Source organism: Ursus arctos, unplaced genomic scaffold, assembly GCF_023065955.2.
Source record: "Ursus arctos isolate Adak ecotype North America unplaced genomic scaffold, UrsArc2.0 scaffold_19, whole genome shotgun sequence".
Lineage (NCBI taxonomy): Eukaryota > Metazoa > Chordata > Mammalia > Carnivora > Ursidae > Ursus > Ursus arctos.
Window position 1 is genome coordinate 1,483,145 of NW_026622863.1, and position 15,147 is coordinate 1,498,291.

At 61.7% G+C, this 15,147-nt stretch overlaps 1 protein-coding gene and 1 long non-coding RNA gene across 2 annotated transcripts in view; one reads left to right on the forward strand and one right to left on the reverse strand.

Moving 5' to 3' along the window:
• The window catches only part of LOC130544103 (mucin-1-like), a gene marked incomplete at its 5' end in the record, with an annotated part of 33,274 nt that extends 18,955 nt beyond the window's left edge, over positions 1–14,319 (reverse strand). Inside the window, one exon of the mRNA XM_057314159.1 lies at positions 14,001–14,319. Within this exon, the coding sequence (XP_057170142.1) occupies positions 14,001–14,319 (319 nt within the window). The remainder of the gene's footprint in view (positions 1–14,000) is intronic.
• Positions 3,366–4,546, forward strand: LOC130544159 (uncharacterized). Its single transcript, XR_008960191.1, has 3 exons — positions 3,366–3,521; positions 3,667–4,118; positions 4,437–4,546. It is a non-coding gene; the product is annotated as an uncharacterized LOC130544159 (long non-coding RNA).
• Positions 14,320–15,147: the final 828 nt, after the last annotated feature.

Here is a 15,147-nt window from a genome sequence, read left to right on the forward strand (position 1 = left end):
GAAGTCAACATAGGATGTCAGAGTGAGCAGGGCCGCCCCTGCGCACACGGGCAGAGCCCGCGGACCCCAGCCCCTGGCGCACCCCGCGGGAGGCCCCTGACGGCCCCTCCCTTCCACCAGCCCGGAGCTGCATGTGGTTGGACTCCCCACCGAGGGCTGCGTCCAGCACAAAGACAGCCTGCCGACGTCGGTCAACGGTGACCCCGTGTCAGCATGTGCACCTGGCCTCCCCAAGGGGAAACCCGAACATCAGTTCCCATCCGCACGCATGCGCCCGAAGGGTCAGGGCCTTCGAGAGGCCTCGTCCTTTGAGTTAAGGTTTTTTGACAACAATCCCCCAGACTCCAGGGAGGAAGCCAAGTGAGCCTGAGGGGCAGAGAGGGATCTGGGGAAAACCACCATCTCCATGGAGGCCCGGGGCAGCACAGTCATGTGCTAAGGCGTGCCCAGGACCCGCGGCAGGGAGGGCATTGGTCTGGCCTTAGGCTCCCCGTTTCCGGAGTGCTGTGCTATCTGGGCCCCACGGGGGCCTGGTGTGTGTGAGGTCAGGGGAAGCTAGTGACAAGTGGTCCGAGTGCCCGGAGCGATGGCCTCGCTGAACACCCCCCATGAGGCCGCCTGCTGCTACCCCACAGATGACCAGGAAACCGGGGCCCAGCAAGGTGGGGACACTTGTCCAAGGTCACACAGCCGTGGCAGGTGTGCCTGGGTTTCCGGGGGAAAAGTCACACAGGCAGATGAAGCAATACGCACAGGTTGTCGTGCCGTTCCGGAAGTGAGAAGGCCAAAGTCAGGCTCACAGACCCATCTGACACGAAGGTGCAGGGGCGGGGCTGAAGACACCCCTCTGCCTCCTCCAGCTTCCAGAGGCGCGCGTCCTTGGCTCGTGGCCCTGTGTCGCTCTGACCCTGGCCTCCACCCGCATGTGTCCTTGACCCTGACCCTCCTGCCTCCCCCATGAGGACCCTGTGACGACATCGCGCCCACCCGGTCCTGTAGAACCGTCTCAGCGTCTTCACTCACGTCCCTTGGCCACGACAGCACACACATCCACAGCTCCCAAGCAGCCATCCCACGGGAGGGAAACTGAGGCTCGGAGAGGCAGGTGAGCGGCGCAGCGCAGCTGGTGAGTGGCTGGGCTGAGGTCCGAGAGGCAGTGGGCTGCCCGGCGAGGGGGCGACGGGCAGGGAGGCTGCCCTCGGGTGGGAGAGCGGGAGCGGGAGCTGCAGGGTTGGATTCAGAGGGGCCCTGGCTGGCTGTCTTCTCTCCAAATGTGGAAAGTATTTTTCCTCCAGTAACTAAAGCTGCTCTGTGTTTACACCGTCAGCCCCTACGGTGAGGGCGATGGGAGGGAACCATCTGGAATACGGGGTTTGCTGGGGAGAGGCTGGCTGCGGAGAGGGGCCCTGCTGGCTTCCGTGATGGGGGGTTCCCCCGGAGCGTGGGGAGAGGAGGCGTGTGCGGGTGGCGTGGGAAAGCACCCAGCGCCCGGCCTTCGTGCTGCTCCTTCTCTGAAACCCGGGCCCTGTCTCTCTCAGCCTCAGTTTCCCTATCTGTCCAGTGGGGGTGTGCACAGCTGACGGACTGTGTATCTGGGATTGAGATGTTGGCAAGAGAGAGGCGATGGCTGCCCTGCTCCTTTTTCCAGATCGCTGGAAGCTTCCTCCGCCTTCTGGCTGCGGCCGTGCTGGCCCTGCAGCATCTGGGGGCCTTCAGGTCTTTCCAAGTGAAGTGATGGAAACCGGGCTCAGAGCTGACCGTCTGCCCGGGGCCCACAGCTGGGAGGCAGGAGCTGGCGGGCTCACACCCCCGCCGCCTCTGGGCTCGCCCTGCCCCCCCGCGAAAGGCCCGTGTGTGCACGTAAATACACATGCACGGGCCCACCTGGGAGGCTGGTGTCCCGTGTGACCTCTCCCACAGATCCGGGGTCTGCGGAAAGGTCCCAGGTCAGGTAGGACAGCTTACAAGGCCTCCCTACATCCATCCCAGGTCCTGAAAACCAAACAGTGCCATCAGGAGGTCCCCTGGGTCCCGCTCACCTGGGCGGGGTCCTGGGTGCTGGAGAGGGCCCTAGGCTGGGGTCAGCACACGGGCTCCTGCATTTGGCTCGGGGCTGTCCCTCCCCCCACAGGACCTGGTCCTTTGGGACATGATTTGCCCCTCACTCACTGTCCCAGGGCAGGGCTGCTGGTCCCTGCTTTAGTGGGCTGTGGCCTGGCCCGGGTGTGAGGCAAACAGCAAGTCTTGGCAGGACGGTGGGTGGGGTGGTGCCCCCAATGGATGTGTCCACGTCCTACCTCCCGGGACCTGTGATTGTGCCTGTACCTGGAAGTACAGGCGTGAGTTTGCAGATGTGATCAGGTGAAGAAGCGGTCATACGAGAGTAGGGTGGGCCTCGAATCCAGTGACTGGTGCCCTAGGAAGGGGAGGTTAGGACACAGACACGTGGGAGAGGCCACGTGAAGATGGGGCAGAGACTGGAGGGACTCAGCCAAAACCAAGGGACGCCTGGAGCCCCCAGGAGCTCGACGAGGCGGGAAGGACCCTCCCGTGGAGTCCCCCAGAGGGAGTGTGGCCCAGTCCCGCCTGGATCTCAGCCTCTGGCCTCCACACGGGGAGGGAAGAGATTCCCGCTATCTCCGCCCTGTCTGTGGTGTTCTGTTTTGGCTGCCTCAGGACACCCCCATGGGTGTGTGCGTGTGGGGGGTGGCCGACCCTCCTGGGCAGCGGAAGTGCTCATACCTGCTGCCCTCCGGACCAAATCCAGGTCCACACTCGAGCGCGGCAGGACCATTCCGGCCCCCGGGATCCGCGGTGGTGCTGACCGATGTCTCTGGGGAGCACGAGGGGATGTGAGTCCCTCCACCTGCTACGCCTTCCCGTCCTTCTTCCAGCCTCTTCAGGGGCACAGGAACAAACCCACTGGTCCCCACGGCCCAGGGGCAGGCTGTGCCCTGGGTTTCTGTGGAGGAGCCCTTGGAGTGCAGGGCGCCTGAGCTGAGACTGAAAGTCAAGAAGGGGAGGAACGGGGTGTGTGGAGCCCCAGCGGCAAGACAGGGTGGGCGAGGCAGCCCTCATTTCTTCTCGGAAGCGCAAACCCTCGTCTCAGCCTTGGGGGGTCGTCCTGGCTGTGAGGTGACACTGCGGAGGACCCAGGTCGGGTCAGGCTGGCGCTGTGTCCCAGAGCGCCCTGCCAGGGCCAGAGCCTGTAATCGAGGGGCCAGCAGACTGGGCAGCCGACCCCCGCTACCCGCCCGGCTCTTCGGGGCGGGTGGGGCTGTCATCTGGATGGAGCCAAGAATCGCTGTCCCCAGAGACATGAGCTGGGCAGAAGCGAGGGAGGAGCCCTTCAGCCAGAAATCCGAGCAGAGCACTCACACTGTGGCTCATGCGCCCCAGAGCCCTGGGAAGGAGAGACGCCGTCTTCCTCCCATCCCTCCAGGGTGGCCTGGCCGGGTCTTGGGGGGACACTGGACTGGGGGGCACGGCAAGGCTGCGGTGGTTATGGAAGAACAGGCCAGGTGAGCAGAGGCAAAGTCAGGAGGGGTGCCGCCGGGTCTGCGGGGCGGAGGGGGGGGAGGGACACCCCCGCGGGGGCGGTTGGGGGCAGGCGGGTGGGCAGCGTCCCGCCAGGAAGCTCTCTCGCAGAATCTGCCTTCCTTCCAGGTCCTGGGAGCTTCATCAGCTCGTGAGGAACTCGAGCCAATGTTCCAGTGAGCCTCCTGGAAAATGACCCTTAAGAGCATCGCAATCCTGAGCTTCTGCGTGAATGTGCACAGAACAGGCTGTGAGGGGGTCCCCACGGGGGCCGAGGAGGTGACAGTGTCCCGCAGGACCGAGCCTGAGCTGTGAAATGTCGGCCCGGAGGGGTCCTGGGACCGCTGTGCCTGCAGCCCTCAGTACAAGGGGGCCTGGGGCCACCAGGGGAGTCGTGTGCCCTGTCGCCACGACGCGATCACCGGGGACCCCGACTCAGGGCTCCTCACTCCTCGTCCCCCCCAACAGGTGCCAGCCTTGGGATGAAAAAGTGGAGCCCGTGACCTGAACTCAGCAGCGTACACTGGACCGGAAGGTTACATTCTTCAGCAGAGATGCATGCCTTCCTCCCAGCCTCTGGGGTAGGACTGGATGCTGTGCTTGGCGGATAACACGCGGGTGGGTGGGATGGTGCATGAGTTCTGAGCCCAGGACGCTAAGAAGCAGCTGCACGTCTGCTCGCCCTTGGGTGCTCCTGACCTCGGCCAGGACAGGAGCAAGCCCGCGCAGCCCATGGACCAAGACGAAGGTGGGCAGACCCAAAGGGACCACAGCCCGGAGCCACGTTCGGCCGAACACGGTCCCAGGCAGACGCAGCACAACAGACCCAAAGATGAGCGAGCGAGAAAAAAGGTCATCGCCGTGTGTCACTGAGATTTTCGTGCTTGCTTGTTACACAGCCAGAGCTGACGGACAGAGACCGAAAGCTGGTCAACACAGAGCGCATGAGGAGAGTGGCCGGCGAAAATCTGCCGAGTGCTTCCTACCCACCAGGCTCCCACAGGGTGATCTGTGTTTATCTCCTTGTTTAAAATTAAATTTATTTACTTTTTAAAAAAACAGTTTGCCCACTTCTCTATCCTGGTGCAGCTCTTTCCCCGTTTGAGACTGGGGGAGTTAGCTCAGGTTGGGAAGTGAGCTGCTCAGGGCCACGCAGCCACGGAGTGCCGAGCTGGGATGTGAGCCCACGTGTGTGTCCCCAGAGTGCATGTGCTCCACCCTCTGGCATGGCTCCCACGAGCCACCTGCGGCTATTTGAATTTAATTGATCAACTTAGATCAAGCTGCAAATTTCATTCCTCTCTCACACCAGGCACCCTTCAGGTGCTCGAAGGCCGCCTGTGGCCAGTGGCCACGTACCCGACCACACACATGCAACAGTCCCAGTGCCCCAGTGAGTTGCACTGTGTTGGTGTGGACTCAAGCCAGCCCTCCGCCTGGGAGGGCCCATGGGCCAGCGGGGCCTCGGCTACTCAGTGCTCCGTGGCCTCCACATCAGCTCACAGCCCACCTCAGACTTGTCACCTGCAGGACGGGTGATGTGGAAGATGGGTGGTCTTCTCAGGCTCTTCCAGAGCCTTGCCGAGGACTTGGGGCCACCTGGCCACTGCTGTCACATACACGGCTGTCCCCTCGGAGATGTTGGGGCCACACGTTCAAAGTCTGGACTGTTCTGGGAAATCCCAGAGGCTGGGTGATGGAGACAGGGCAATGCAGGGTGCTACGGGGGCCTCAAGCCACCTGGGTCCGGGGACTGAGGTGTGGGTGTGAGGGGACGTGGTTTGGGGGCAAGGCCCTGGCCCAGCCCGGCCTCACCACTGGGATGGGGGCACAAACCCACAAAAGCCAGCTCTGAGGCCTTGAGAAGCCCCTCCCAGAGCCCAGAGGGCTTGGGGGTACCTTCCGGCTTCATCCCAGATCCATCATGGCCCATGGCGAGCTGTCCCCACGCTCCTCACACACTGCGATCAGAGGCCCAGAGAGGGTTGGACACCGCCTGAGGGCACACAGTGGCGAGAGGCAGAGCCCACACACAGTCTGTGCTCCCAGTGCCAACGTGCCCCTCCTCACACTGACCCCACCCCCGGGCTGGGGTGGCTCATGGACTTCAGGTCTGCGGGGGGCCTACCTCGGCCCGTGTGCCAGACACTCCCTAAGCCCCAGCTCCCCAATAAACATGTACTTTCTGGGTGGTTTTGGCTTTCCTGAGAAGTGCAAGCACAGCACGGAGACTCCCAGACGCCCTCCCCCAGCTGCCGCGCTGACTGGGGCGGTCCACACTCAGCTTCGGCCCCTTCCCCGAATGCCCTTTGTCTGTCCCAGCAGCACAGCCGGGGTGCTCACGGCCACGGGGTCTGGTTCTGGGCCTCTCGGCAGCCAGCCAGCAGACGTGCACATGGACACACACACACACAGACATACACGCGTGTGCTGACGGCGTCTACACGCATGTCTACACCTACTTCCTAATCTGTGTCAGCTGCACACACGATCACACAGATGCTGTGAGTCCTACTGAGGACCCAGCCGGCCCTGCGCTTCTCTGCCACCTGCCCCCTGCAGCGAGGCCCCGGCTGCCTGTCCGCTGCCCACACGCACACGTGTTCAGCCCAGGGACACGGGCACCCCGAGAGCAGTGACTTCACCAGCCAGAGAACGAGGTTCACGCATGTCCCTTGTCCGGTAGAAACGCTGCTGTCCAGTCTCGGGGGTCAGCACATCCCCAGTTCACGAAGCCCATTTTGGAAGCTGGGGAGCCATGGCCCCTGCTGGGAGGAGCTGGTCTCCTGCGTCAGGCCTGAGTGCACCCAGCCGGGGGCCCCAGGGCAGCGTGTCCCCTGAAGCTGACAGTGCTGGCCCCCCATGCCCGTGCCCTGGCCACCGCTCGCACCTCCTGACCTGCCCCTGGACAGTGGGGACCCGGACAGCTGTCTGTTGGACTCGTCGGAGGCTGGGGCTTGGGCCCCAGGCTTGCCTGCCCCACAGCCTCTCTAGGTACGGCGGGGACTGTCCGCCAGGGTCCCTGGCCAGCGCCTGTGTCTCCCGGTGACGGTGCCTGCAGAGAGGCGGGTGGGGCTGTCCACACTGGCATCTTCTTTCTAACAGGAGGGGCGCTGTGCAGGGAGGGGTCCCGGTTGGGAGCCCTCCCTCCGTGTTCCATCCCTCCGCGTTCCATCCTCTCTCCTGGGCCTGGTCTCATCTCAGCGTGGGGGCTCTGAGGTTAGCTCCTGCACTGTCAGGGTCTGTGGCCCGCTGTCCCTGCGTCCACCCCCACTCCATCCTCTCCCATCTTGTTTCTCCAGCTGGCTGTCCATGATGTCTCCATGTCCACATATCCACCCTGAGCCGGCCCAACCGCACTCCTGCCCTCCTAGCAGCCCCTTGCCTCTGGCACTGCCCTGTCCTCGGTCCCCGAGGCCCCTACCCGGCTCCCCACTGGCTCTCACTCAGCAGCTCTCCACCTCCACATGCCCCGCGTGCCCCCGCGAGCCAACCCCCCACACCCCTCCGTGTTGGCTGTGCGGTCCCCCCACCCCAGCACAGGGCAACGTCCAACACTGCGTCCAGTCCCAGATGTGTTGCCCGCTGGCCTGCCACCATTTTGACCCCAACTCTGCGCCATGTCCATGGAAAGGAGCAACGAACATGCTGGAATGTAGGGTGGGGCGAGTGGGTTACGTCAGAGCCCCGAGGGAGGCTTGCTTTGAGGGAGGGAGCTGGAGGGGCCCAGGGTAAATCCCCACCCATGCCGGGGCTGCCCCTTCCAAGTCTGTCAGGAAAAATCAGATCCCCCCACGAGCACCTTCCCTCCCAAGCTCTGGGTCGCCCGCTCTTCCTTGTGTGAGGTGGGAGGAAGCTCAGAGCAAGGAAACATGCTTTTCTGGCCGACTTGTTTTCTCGCAGCATTTTCGCCAGGGCCCCATCGCGTGAGAGGCTGGAGGCAGCTAGGGCCGGCCCAGGCAGGACCAGGAAGGCGAGAGGCATGTCCAGGTCTCCCCAGCCCCGTGGAGGAGGGTCCCTGGAACGGCCCCCAGATCCTGGGCAGGGCAAGTTCTTTGTGAGGTGCCAGTAGCCCCTGGCCGAGAACCCGGAATCTAGCCCCAGCTCTGCTGTGACCTTCCACGTGGCCCACGTGAGTCACTGTCCCTCCTGTGGGGTTCACAAGATGCCTAGAATGTTCTGCAGACAGACCCTAGAAATGGCATACTCACAGCAGTAGGCAGGAGTCTCTGCCCGCCTAGAACCAAGAAGGAGCAATGAACCAGGGCCCTATTTGCCGTTTCCTGTCCACTCGCTCCTTTCTCCAGGAAGCCTTCCTTGGCCACTCCCTGGCTGCGAGGGCTGCCTGCAGGCTCCCACTGCTGCACACATGCATCGTCTCCGGCATGGAACCCCTGTCACCCCACACCTGGCACAGGTCTCACACCTGGACGTTGGCTGAGAGAACGAGCTACCTGGATGGGCTCCTGGCCAGATGGTGCGTCCACACCCGCGAGCTGAGCAAGGCGCCAGATGCCACCTCGCGGCCCCTCTCCCTGGGGGCTGCAGACTCACACAGGGCCTGGGGCGGTGCTCACGCTCTCAGGGAAGGGAAGTCTTGGGTCCTTTGTTACCATTCAGGATTGAGTCGGAGGCAGGAAAGGGCTCCTTGCAACCATCTGTGACTTTGCACCTGGCCCTGCGTCAATGGCGGGGTCCCTGCCCGGGGCTTGGAGCTGGGTGGTCTTGGATGCAGTGAACTAGGAGAGCCATCGCTGTCTGTCGCGTGGGGGTGAGGGCACCAGCCGGCAGTGAGCTCTCCACGAGCTGGCGGCAGACATGGAGAGGGGAGAGCCCGAAGCCTATTCTGTACGGCCTGGGAGCTAGGAATGGTTTTTACATTTTTAAAGGATTGTTAAAAAAAAAAAAGAGAGAGAGAGAGACAGAGGCCATATGTGGCCTGCAAAGCCTAAGAGATTTATTACTCTTTGGCCTTTTACAGGAAAAGTTTGCAACCTCTAGGATGGAAGAAGGGACTGGGCGGTCAGGCCACGGGGGAGAGGGCCTCGGGTGGAGGCCAGCAGCCCTGCAGCTGTGCTCCCTGGCCTGGACACCAGCCCCCACCCTGCCCAGGCCCTGGTCTCTCTGGAGGGTCCCACCTCCCCTCCCCCAGGCCCCGGTCTCTCTGGAGGGCCTGGTCTTCTGTGAGAGAGGATGCTCGAATGATGTGTGATGAAGGCATTGCTCAGAGACGGTTGGGGAGGGTTGGGAGGTACTGAGGAAGCAGGGCCCCAGCCACGTTCTGGAACACGGCCTTCCACTGGGACTGAAACAGAGCTGCTGTGGCCGTCGGCTGAACAGCCGATTGACTACCAAGAGTTGAATGCTGTCGGCAGCAACCGTAATTCCCTGGAAGCGGGTGTGGAACCTCGTGGGTTTACCGCCTGCTCTCCCCGTTCGCAATCTGGGACACACTTTCAATTTCGTTCCACGCTGCGTGTCCCAGAGTATAATCCCCAGGACCCCAAATGAAGACTTTTGGTGGCTTTATAGCCTCTTCTTCCTGCCTGATACGCAGAAGAAATCTGACCCTTGAGCCCCCCATGCTGGAGGCCCCTGGGGGACGGGCCCACCACAGCCCCAGCTGCCACCTGTCCTGCGCGCGAAGCCATCTTGGACCCTCCAGACCAGCCCGTCAGCCCCTGACCAGCACGAGTGACCTGCATCACCACCACCTGAAGAGCCCCAGTCCCTCCGGCCGGGCGGTCATAGGGCTAAGGTTTGGGGTGGCTGTTACGCAGCAGTGAACCCAGCTGTGCTTGACCCCTGGCTACCCTCCTTTCCTGCACGTGGAGGCAGGGAACGTGCCACATGGGGCTGTCCCATTCCCGGCACTGACCTGAAACCAAAACCACGTGGGATGCCATATTTAACGCCGTGGCTCTTCTAGAGATCGCTCCGGGCACCCGTTTCCAGCAGGTAGAAACGTGCTGGTTGCACCACGGAGGTGGCCCCAACGGTGCCCCAACGGGCCCTACCCTGGGCTGTGCGGCTCTCCTTTCGGGTTTGCCTATGAAAACGCAGCTGCAACCACCCCGGCCCTGGCCCCCTGAGGGGACATTGCCCAGGGGCCGTGACGACATCCTTGGGAGCAGCGGCTGGCATGAGGCCGTGGTGTAACGCCTGGGCGCTGGCCGGGGAGGCCGCAGGGGACGCGGGGAGGGGCTGAAGGCTGAGAGACAGGCCTGGGAGAGCGCTTTGTAAAGTGACCGGCCGACACCAGGCATTATCGTTAGCAGAGCCGTCACAGCGCGAGCTGATGACTTTGCCAGGACGGTGCTGAGCGAAGCCACAGACCAGGGAGGCCCAGAGGGCAGGGGGGCTGCTAGCCAGCAAGCTTGGCTCCTGCTGCGGCCACGCCCCCACAAGCCAGCAGAAGGCGGCGGAAGCACGTCGGTGTCCCTGCACCTGGCCGCAAGCCTCGCCCAGGTGAGCTGGGACGTGCAGGCCGGAGACGCTGGGGGCCAGAGTCCTGGGTTCCAGGGAGCTCAGGCCTTGGCCTCGGGCGGGCTATCCTCGCTGGTACAGCTGTGGTGCCCCCCCTACGATTCACGTGCACCCAGGACCTGTGCATATGGCGTTCTTTAGGAATCAGCTCTTTGCGGATGGAATTTAGTTAGGATGGGGTCACACTGGAGTCGGGTGGCCCCTGAGCCCATGACGGGTGTCCTCACAAGAAGACACACCCAGAGAGGCTGTGCAAGACGGGCGCAGAGACTGGCCACATGCCAAGGCCCTCCAAGGACCACCCCAGAAGCTGGAAGAGATGCAAGGTAGGACCCCGCTTCTGACTCCACAAGTGGCAGAGGATACAGCATATGTGACACATCGGGACTACGAGACAAAGAGAAACAGGAGGATTGATGGCTCAGAGACCCCACCGCCAGGGGCTGCACGGCCGGGCTCTTGGCCACTCCGTCTTGCTGAGGAGCGAGACGCCACCCAAGTGGTTCCAGGAATGTGCAGCAGGTGACCCGTCAGGGGTCGAAGGCCACATGGTGCCACGTGAGCGAGCCAGAGGCGGGGTGCCACTTCCTAGGACCATGAGCCGGGTATTTGCTGAAGCCCCTCCCACCCTGCGCCCTCCGTGTGGAGGCTGTGGCTGGCCCACCCCACGTCAGAAAACCCTGGCCTTCACCACCACCACGGGAACGGACACCCGCCGTCAGCCAGCTGAAGACAGACACTTAGGAAAGGGCACACACGGAGCAGATTGGGCGAGGCTGTGAGTTGGGGGACAGACGTCCTGACCCCGGGGACTCGGCCCCAAGGCACTGAGAGCCTGATGGAGGCAGAGGAGGAGGCCGCAGACTCAGGCCGGGCGGTGGCTGTTGGAGGAGCAGTGCGGGCACCGACTCCGGGCAGTCGCAGAGCACTGGGAGCGCCGGCCTCCACACCCCGCGGACTCTGGGCCTGGCTGCCTCCGGCGCGGCACGGCTGGGTTTCCGGCCCTACGACTCTTTGGGGCTGGTGCACCCCCAGGTCGCTCTGCACCTTGGAGCTTCCCAGGACTGGATGTGGCTGTTCTCCCCGCTGAACAAGGTGACCGCCCCGCGAGTGTTCTGAGGCCGCCGCGGGAAAGCACCACGAACTTAGCAGCTTGAGGCCACAGAAGCTTACGTGCTCGCGGTTCTCCAGGGGTTGCCGGGCGCGCTCCCACCAGGGGCTCTGGGGAGGGTCCCTCCTGCCCCTCCTCGCTGTTCGGGTGCCAGGTGCTCCTGGGTTTGCAGCCACGTGGCTCCGTCTCTGCCTCCTCTGTGTCTGTGTCTCAGGGTCCCCGCTGCCGCCTCTTAGGACACCCGCCGTTGGAGTTGGGGGCCCACCTTGATTCAGATCCTTTATCACATCTGCAAAGACCATCTTCCCAGCCGAAGGCATGTGCTGAGCCTCCATCCGGATGGGCGTTCAGGGGCTGCCCCCATGCCCCTCACAGGTCAGGTTCCCTGCTCCCGGCTCTGTGGGCTACGTACACTCGAGCTTCTCGCAGGGCGCTGGTCACCTGGCGAGGGGGCGTCTCCACCAGCAGGCGGCTGACCCTGAGTTTACTCACCATCACCCCCCAAAACTGATTTCGGGGCCTGGCACAGAGGGGTCCGAGGTAAGGCGTGTTGAGCTGAGCGGACACCATCACGGTTCCCAGCGGGTCCCACGTGAATGACATTTTCACACCACCAGCCCAGTGGGGCTGCCAGCCTCATCCAGGGTTGAGCCTCCGCTGGGCCGCTTGGCCTTTGACCCTTCTTCCTTCCAGCACGTCCCCAAAGGCGCCGGCAGGGCAGGGGCTCAGGCCTCCCCATGTCATGGCGGAGTTGCGGTCAGTATAAACCATGGGAACTGGGCGAGCAGACCTGCGGGTGTTTAAACACCTTGACCCGGGATCCCCCCTGGAGAAGTGGACCACGAATGGAGAATCCCAAGAGAATCCCAAGCTCGTGGGAGTGGCTGCAGCATTCTTCACAAGAGCAAAACTTGACGGTGACTGGGCGAGGACGGGCTCTTCTGGCAGCCCGCGATGTCCCGAAGGCCTTTTGCGACCGGGAGGGACGCGGCCTGAGACGTGTGTGCGGCGGGCACGACCACCAGGCATGCACGTGAGGGCGAGAGCAGGGGGCCGTGGGACGTCCGGGGGAGTCAGCCCCGCGTCATGACAATGACGTCTTCAGTCTCCCAGGAAGAGGGGATGCCGTAGTGACATGGAGCAGAGCTGCTCAGATGTCCTGCCTGCCCTTCACACATGCCCCGAAACTGTCTCCAAGTTCACCCTGCCCGCCCACCGCCACACGCCCTCCCGCTCGGCACCGGCGGCGGGACGCGGAGCCTCCCGGGCCTGCAGTGCTGGAGGAACCGAAGCTCCTTCCTCCCGGACGGCGGGCAGTGCCGCCAAGAGGGTGGTGCGGAAGCTCCCTTTTCCCATCACGTCTCTATCTCTGCGTCCATCAGACTGGAAGGAGGCGCCCCACGTTCCTAATTGTCACCCCGAGTCACCCAGGGACCCCTCTTCCATGACTAGTAAATCAAGAGCCCTCTCTGAGCTGGCTGCGCCCACTGGTCCCCAGGAGTGGGCAATGAGGGCTCCTGGGTGGATGGTGGGCAGGAGGATGCCCCTTTTGCCACGCAGGCCAAAGTGTGGCCGGGGTCGTGATGTAAGCCCAGCTGGGCTCTTCCCGCTGTGGCTCGCAGCCAAGTTGCCAAAGGGCGGCAGCAGAAACAGTGACGGTAGCTTGCTTGGGTGGGCATCACCTGCAGGGAGCATAACCCAGGGCTCTGAGGGCGCGGGGAGGGCTGCAGGCTGGGAGGCAGGACCCCTGGGTCTCAGGTGCCCAGACTGCAGGGACAACCTGAGCCCTCGGTCTTCTCATCTGTGGAGTGGGTAACAGTACCCACATCGAATGAGGTTTGAGCACATCCTCCATGGGAGAAACTTCGAGGTTGTGGAGTGATGGTCCTGGGCACATGGGATCGGAGAGGATCCCGCCATCCTTCCCTCCAGTCTGCCCCTTCTCAACGCACAGGCTGTGGGGTTCAGCAGGGAGGTCTTGCCTCATCCCTAAAAGTGGCACCTTCCTGCGGCCACCCCCTGCAGCACGCCCCTGGTGGCCGCCTACGGTAGGTGCACAGAAGAGGTTTGTCCTACTACGTAGCCCCCACGGGCAACCTGGATTCAGAACCAGAGCCAGACCCAATGCCAGCCCCAGGCGAGGCTCGTGAGGACCGCAAGGCAGTGCCCCAGCATGGAGGTGCCCGTGCAGTCACGAGAGCCCCCAGGGCTGGGCAGAGTGTGTGCCAAAAGCTGTGTCAGGGGTTCCCACGGGTGCTTCTGGGCCCCAGGCGCTCTGGCCTGCTCCCCCCAACGGACGGCGTCACCCTCCTGCAACGAGCCACAGCATTCTTGGACACTGCACTGAAACCCGACCCCGTAATGCCTCCCAGGACAGCGCATTTGGAATGCTGTTCCCTATGACTCATTTTCCATCCTTCATCTGTCAGAAAATGCAGTTTTGTTTGTTTCTGAAATACTCTTTCAGTGGCTTTGCTGATGACGATCAAACACCAAGGAAGGGATGGCAAGAGCCCCATCCCCTGTGCCTGCTCCCAAGGCCATGAGGACAGTCGTCTGCTGAAAGGGACTCTGGAGCTCCAAAGGCCCATGCCGGGGGAGGGCCCATGGTCAAGGGGCCAGAGCTAGACCCAGGGGACAAGGTGCTGCCACTCTGGACCTCCATCTTCTTGTGAATAAAGAGGGGACTGTCCCCAAAGCCTGTAACTTGAAGTTCTAGGACTCATGGGTGTCTCCACAGAAAGGAATATGAATGATGGTGATGATGAAGGTGGTGATGGTGATGGTGATGATGATGGTGATGGTGATGGTGATGATGGTGATGGTGATGGTGATGATGATGGTGATGATGATGGTGATGATGATGGTGGTGGTGGTGATGATGATGGTGATGATGGTGATGATGATGGTGATGGTGATCGTGATGGTGATGATGATGGTGATGGTGATGATGATGGTGATGGTGATGATGGTGGTGATGGTGGTGATGGTGGTGGAGATGATGATGATGATGATGGTGATGGTGATGATGGTGATGATGATGATGATGGTGATGGTGATGATGATGGTGATGATGGTGGTGATGATGGTGATGGTGATGATGATGGTGGTGATGATGGTGGTGATGGTGATGATGGTGATGGTGATGATGATGGTGATGATGGTGGTGATGATGGTGATGGTGGTGATGGTGGTGATGATGATGATGGTGATGATGATGATGGTGATGATGGTGATGATGATGGTGATGATGGTGGTGATGTGATGATGATGATGATGGTGGTGATGGTGATGATGGTGGTGATGATGATGGTGATGGTGATGATGATGGTGATGATGGTGATGATGGTGATGGTGATGGTGATGATGATGGTGGTGATGATGGTGGTGATGGTGATGATGGTGATGGTGATGATGATGGTGATGGTGATGATGATGGTGATGATGGTGGTGATGATGATGGTGGTGGAGATGATGATGATGGTGGTGGAGATGATGATGATGGTGATGGTGATGATGGTGGTGATGATGGTGGTGATGGTGATGATGGTGATAGTGATGATGATGGTGATGGTGATGATGATGGTGATGGTGATGATGATGGTGATGATGGTGGTGATGATGATGGTGGTGGAGATGATGATGATGGTGATGGTGATGATGGTGGTGATGATGGTGATGGTGATGATGATGGTGATGATGGTGATGATGGTGGTGATGATGATGGTGGTGGAGATGATGATGATGGTGATGGTGATGATGATGGTGATGGTGATGATGATGGTGATGGTGATGATGATGGTGATGATGGTGGTGATGATGATGGTGGTGGAGATGATGATGATGGTGATGGTGATGATGGTGGTGGTGGTGATGGTGGTGATGGTGATGATGGTGGTGATGATGATGGTGGTGGAGATGATGATGGTGGTGGAGATGATGATGATGGTGATGGTGATGATGGTGATGGTAATGATGATGGTGATGGTGATGGTGATGATGGCGGTGGTGGA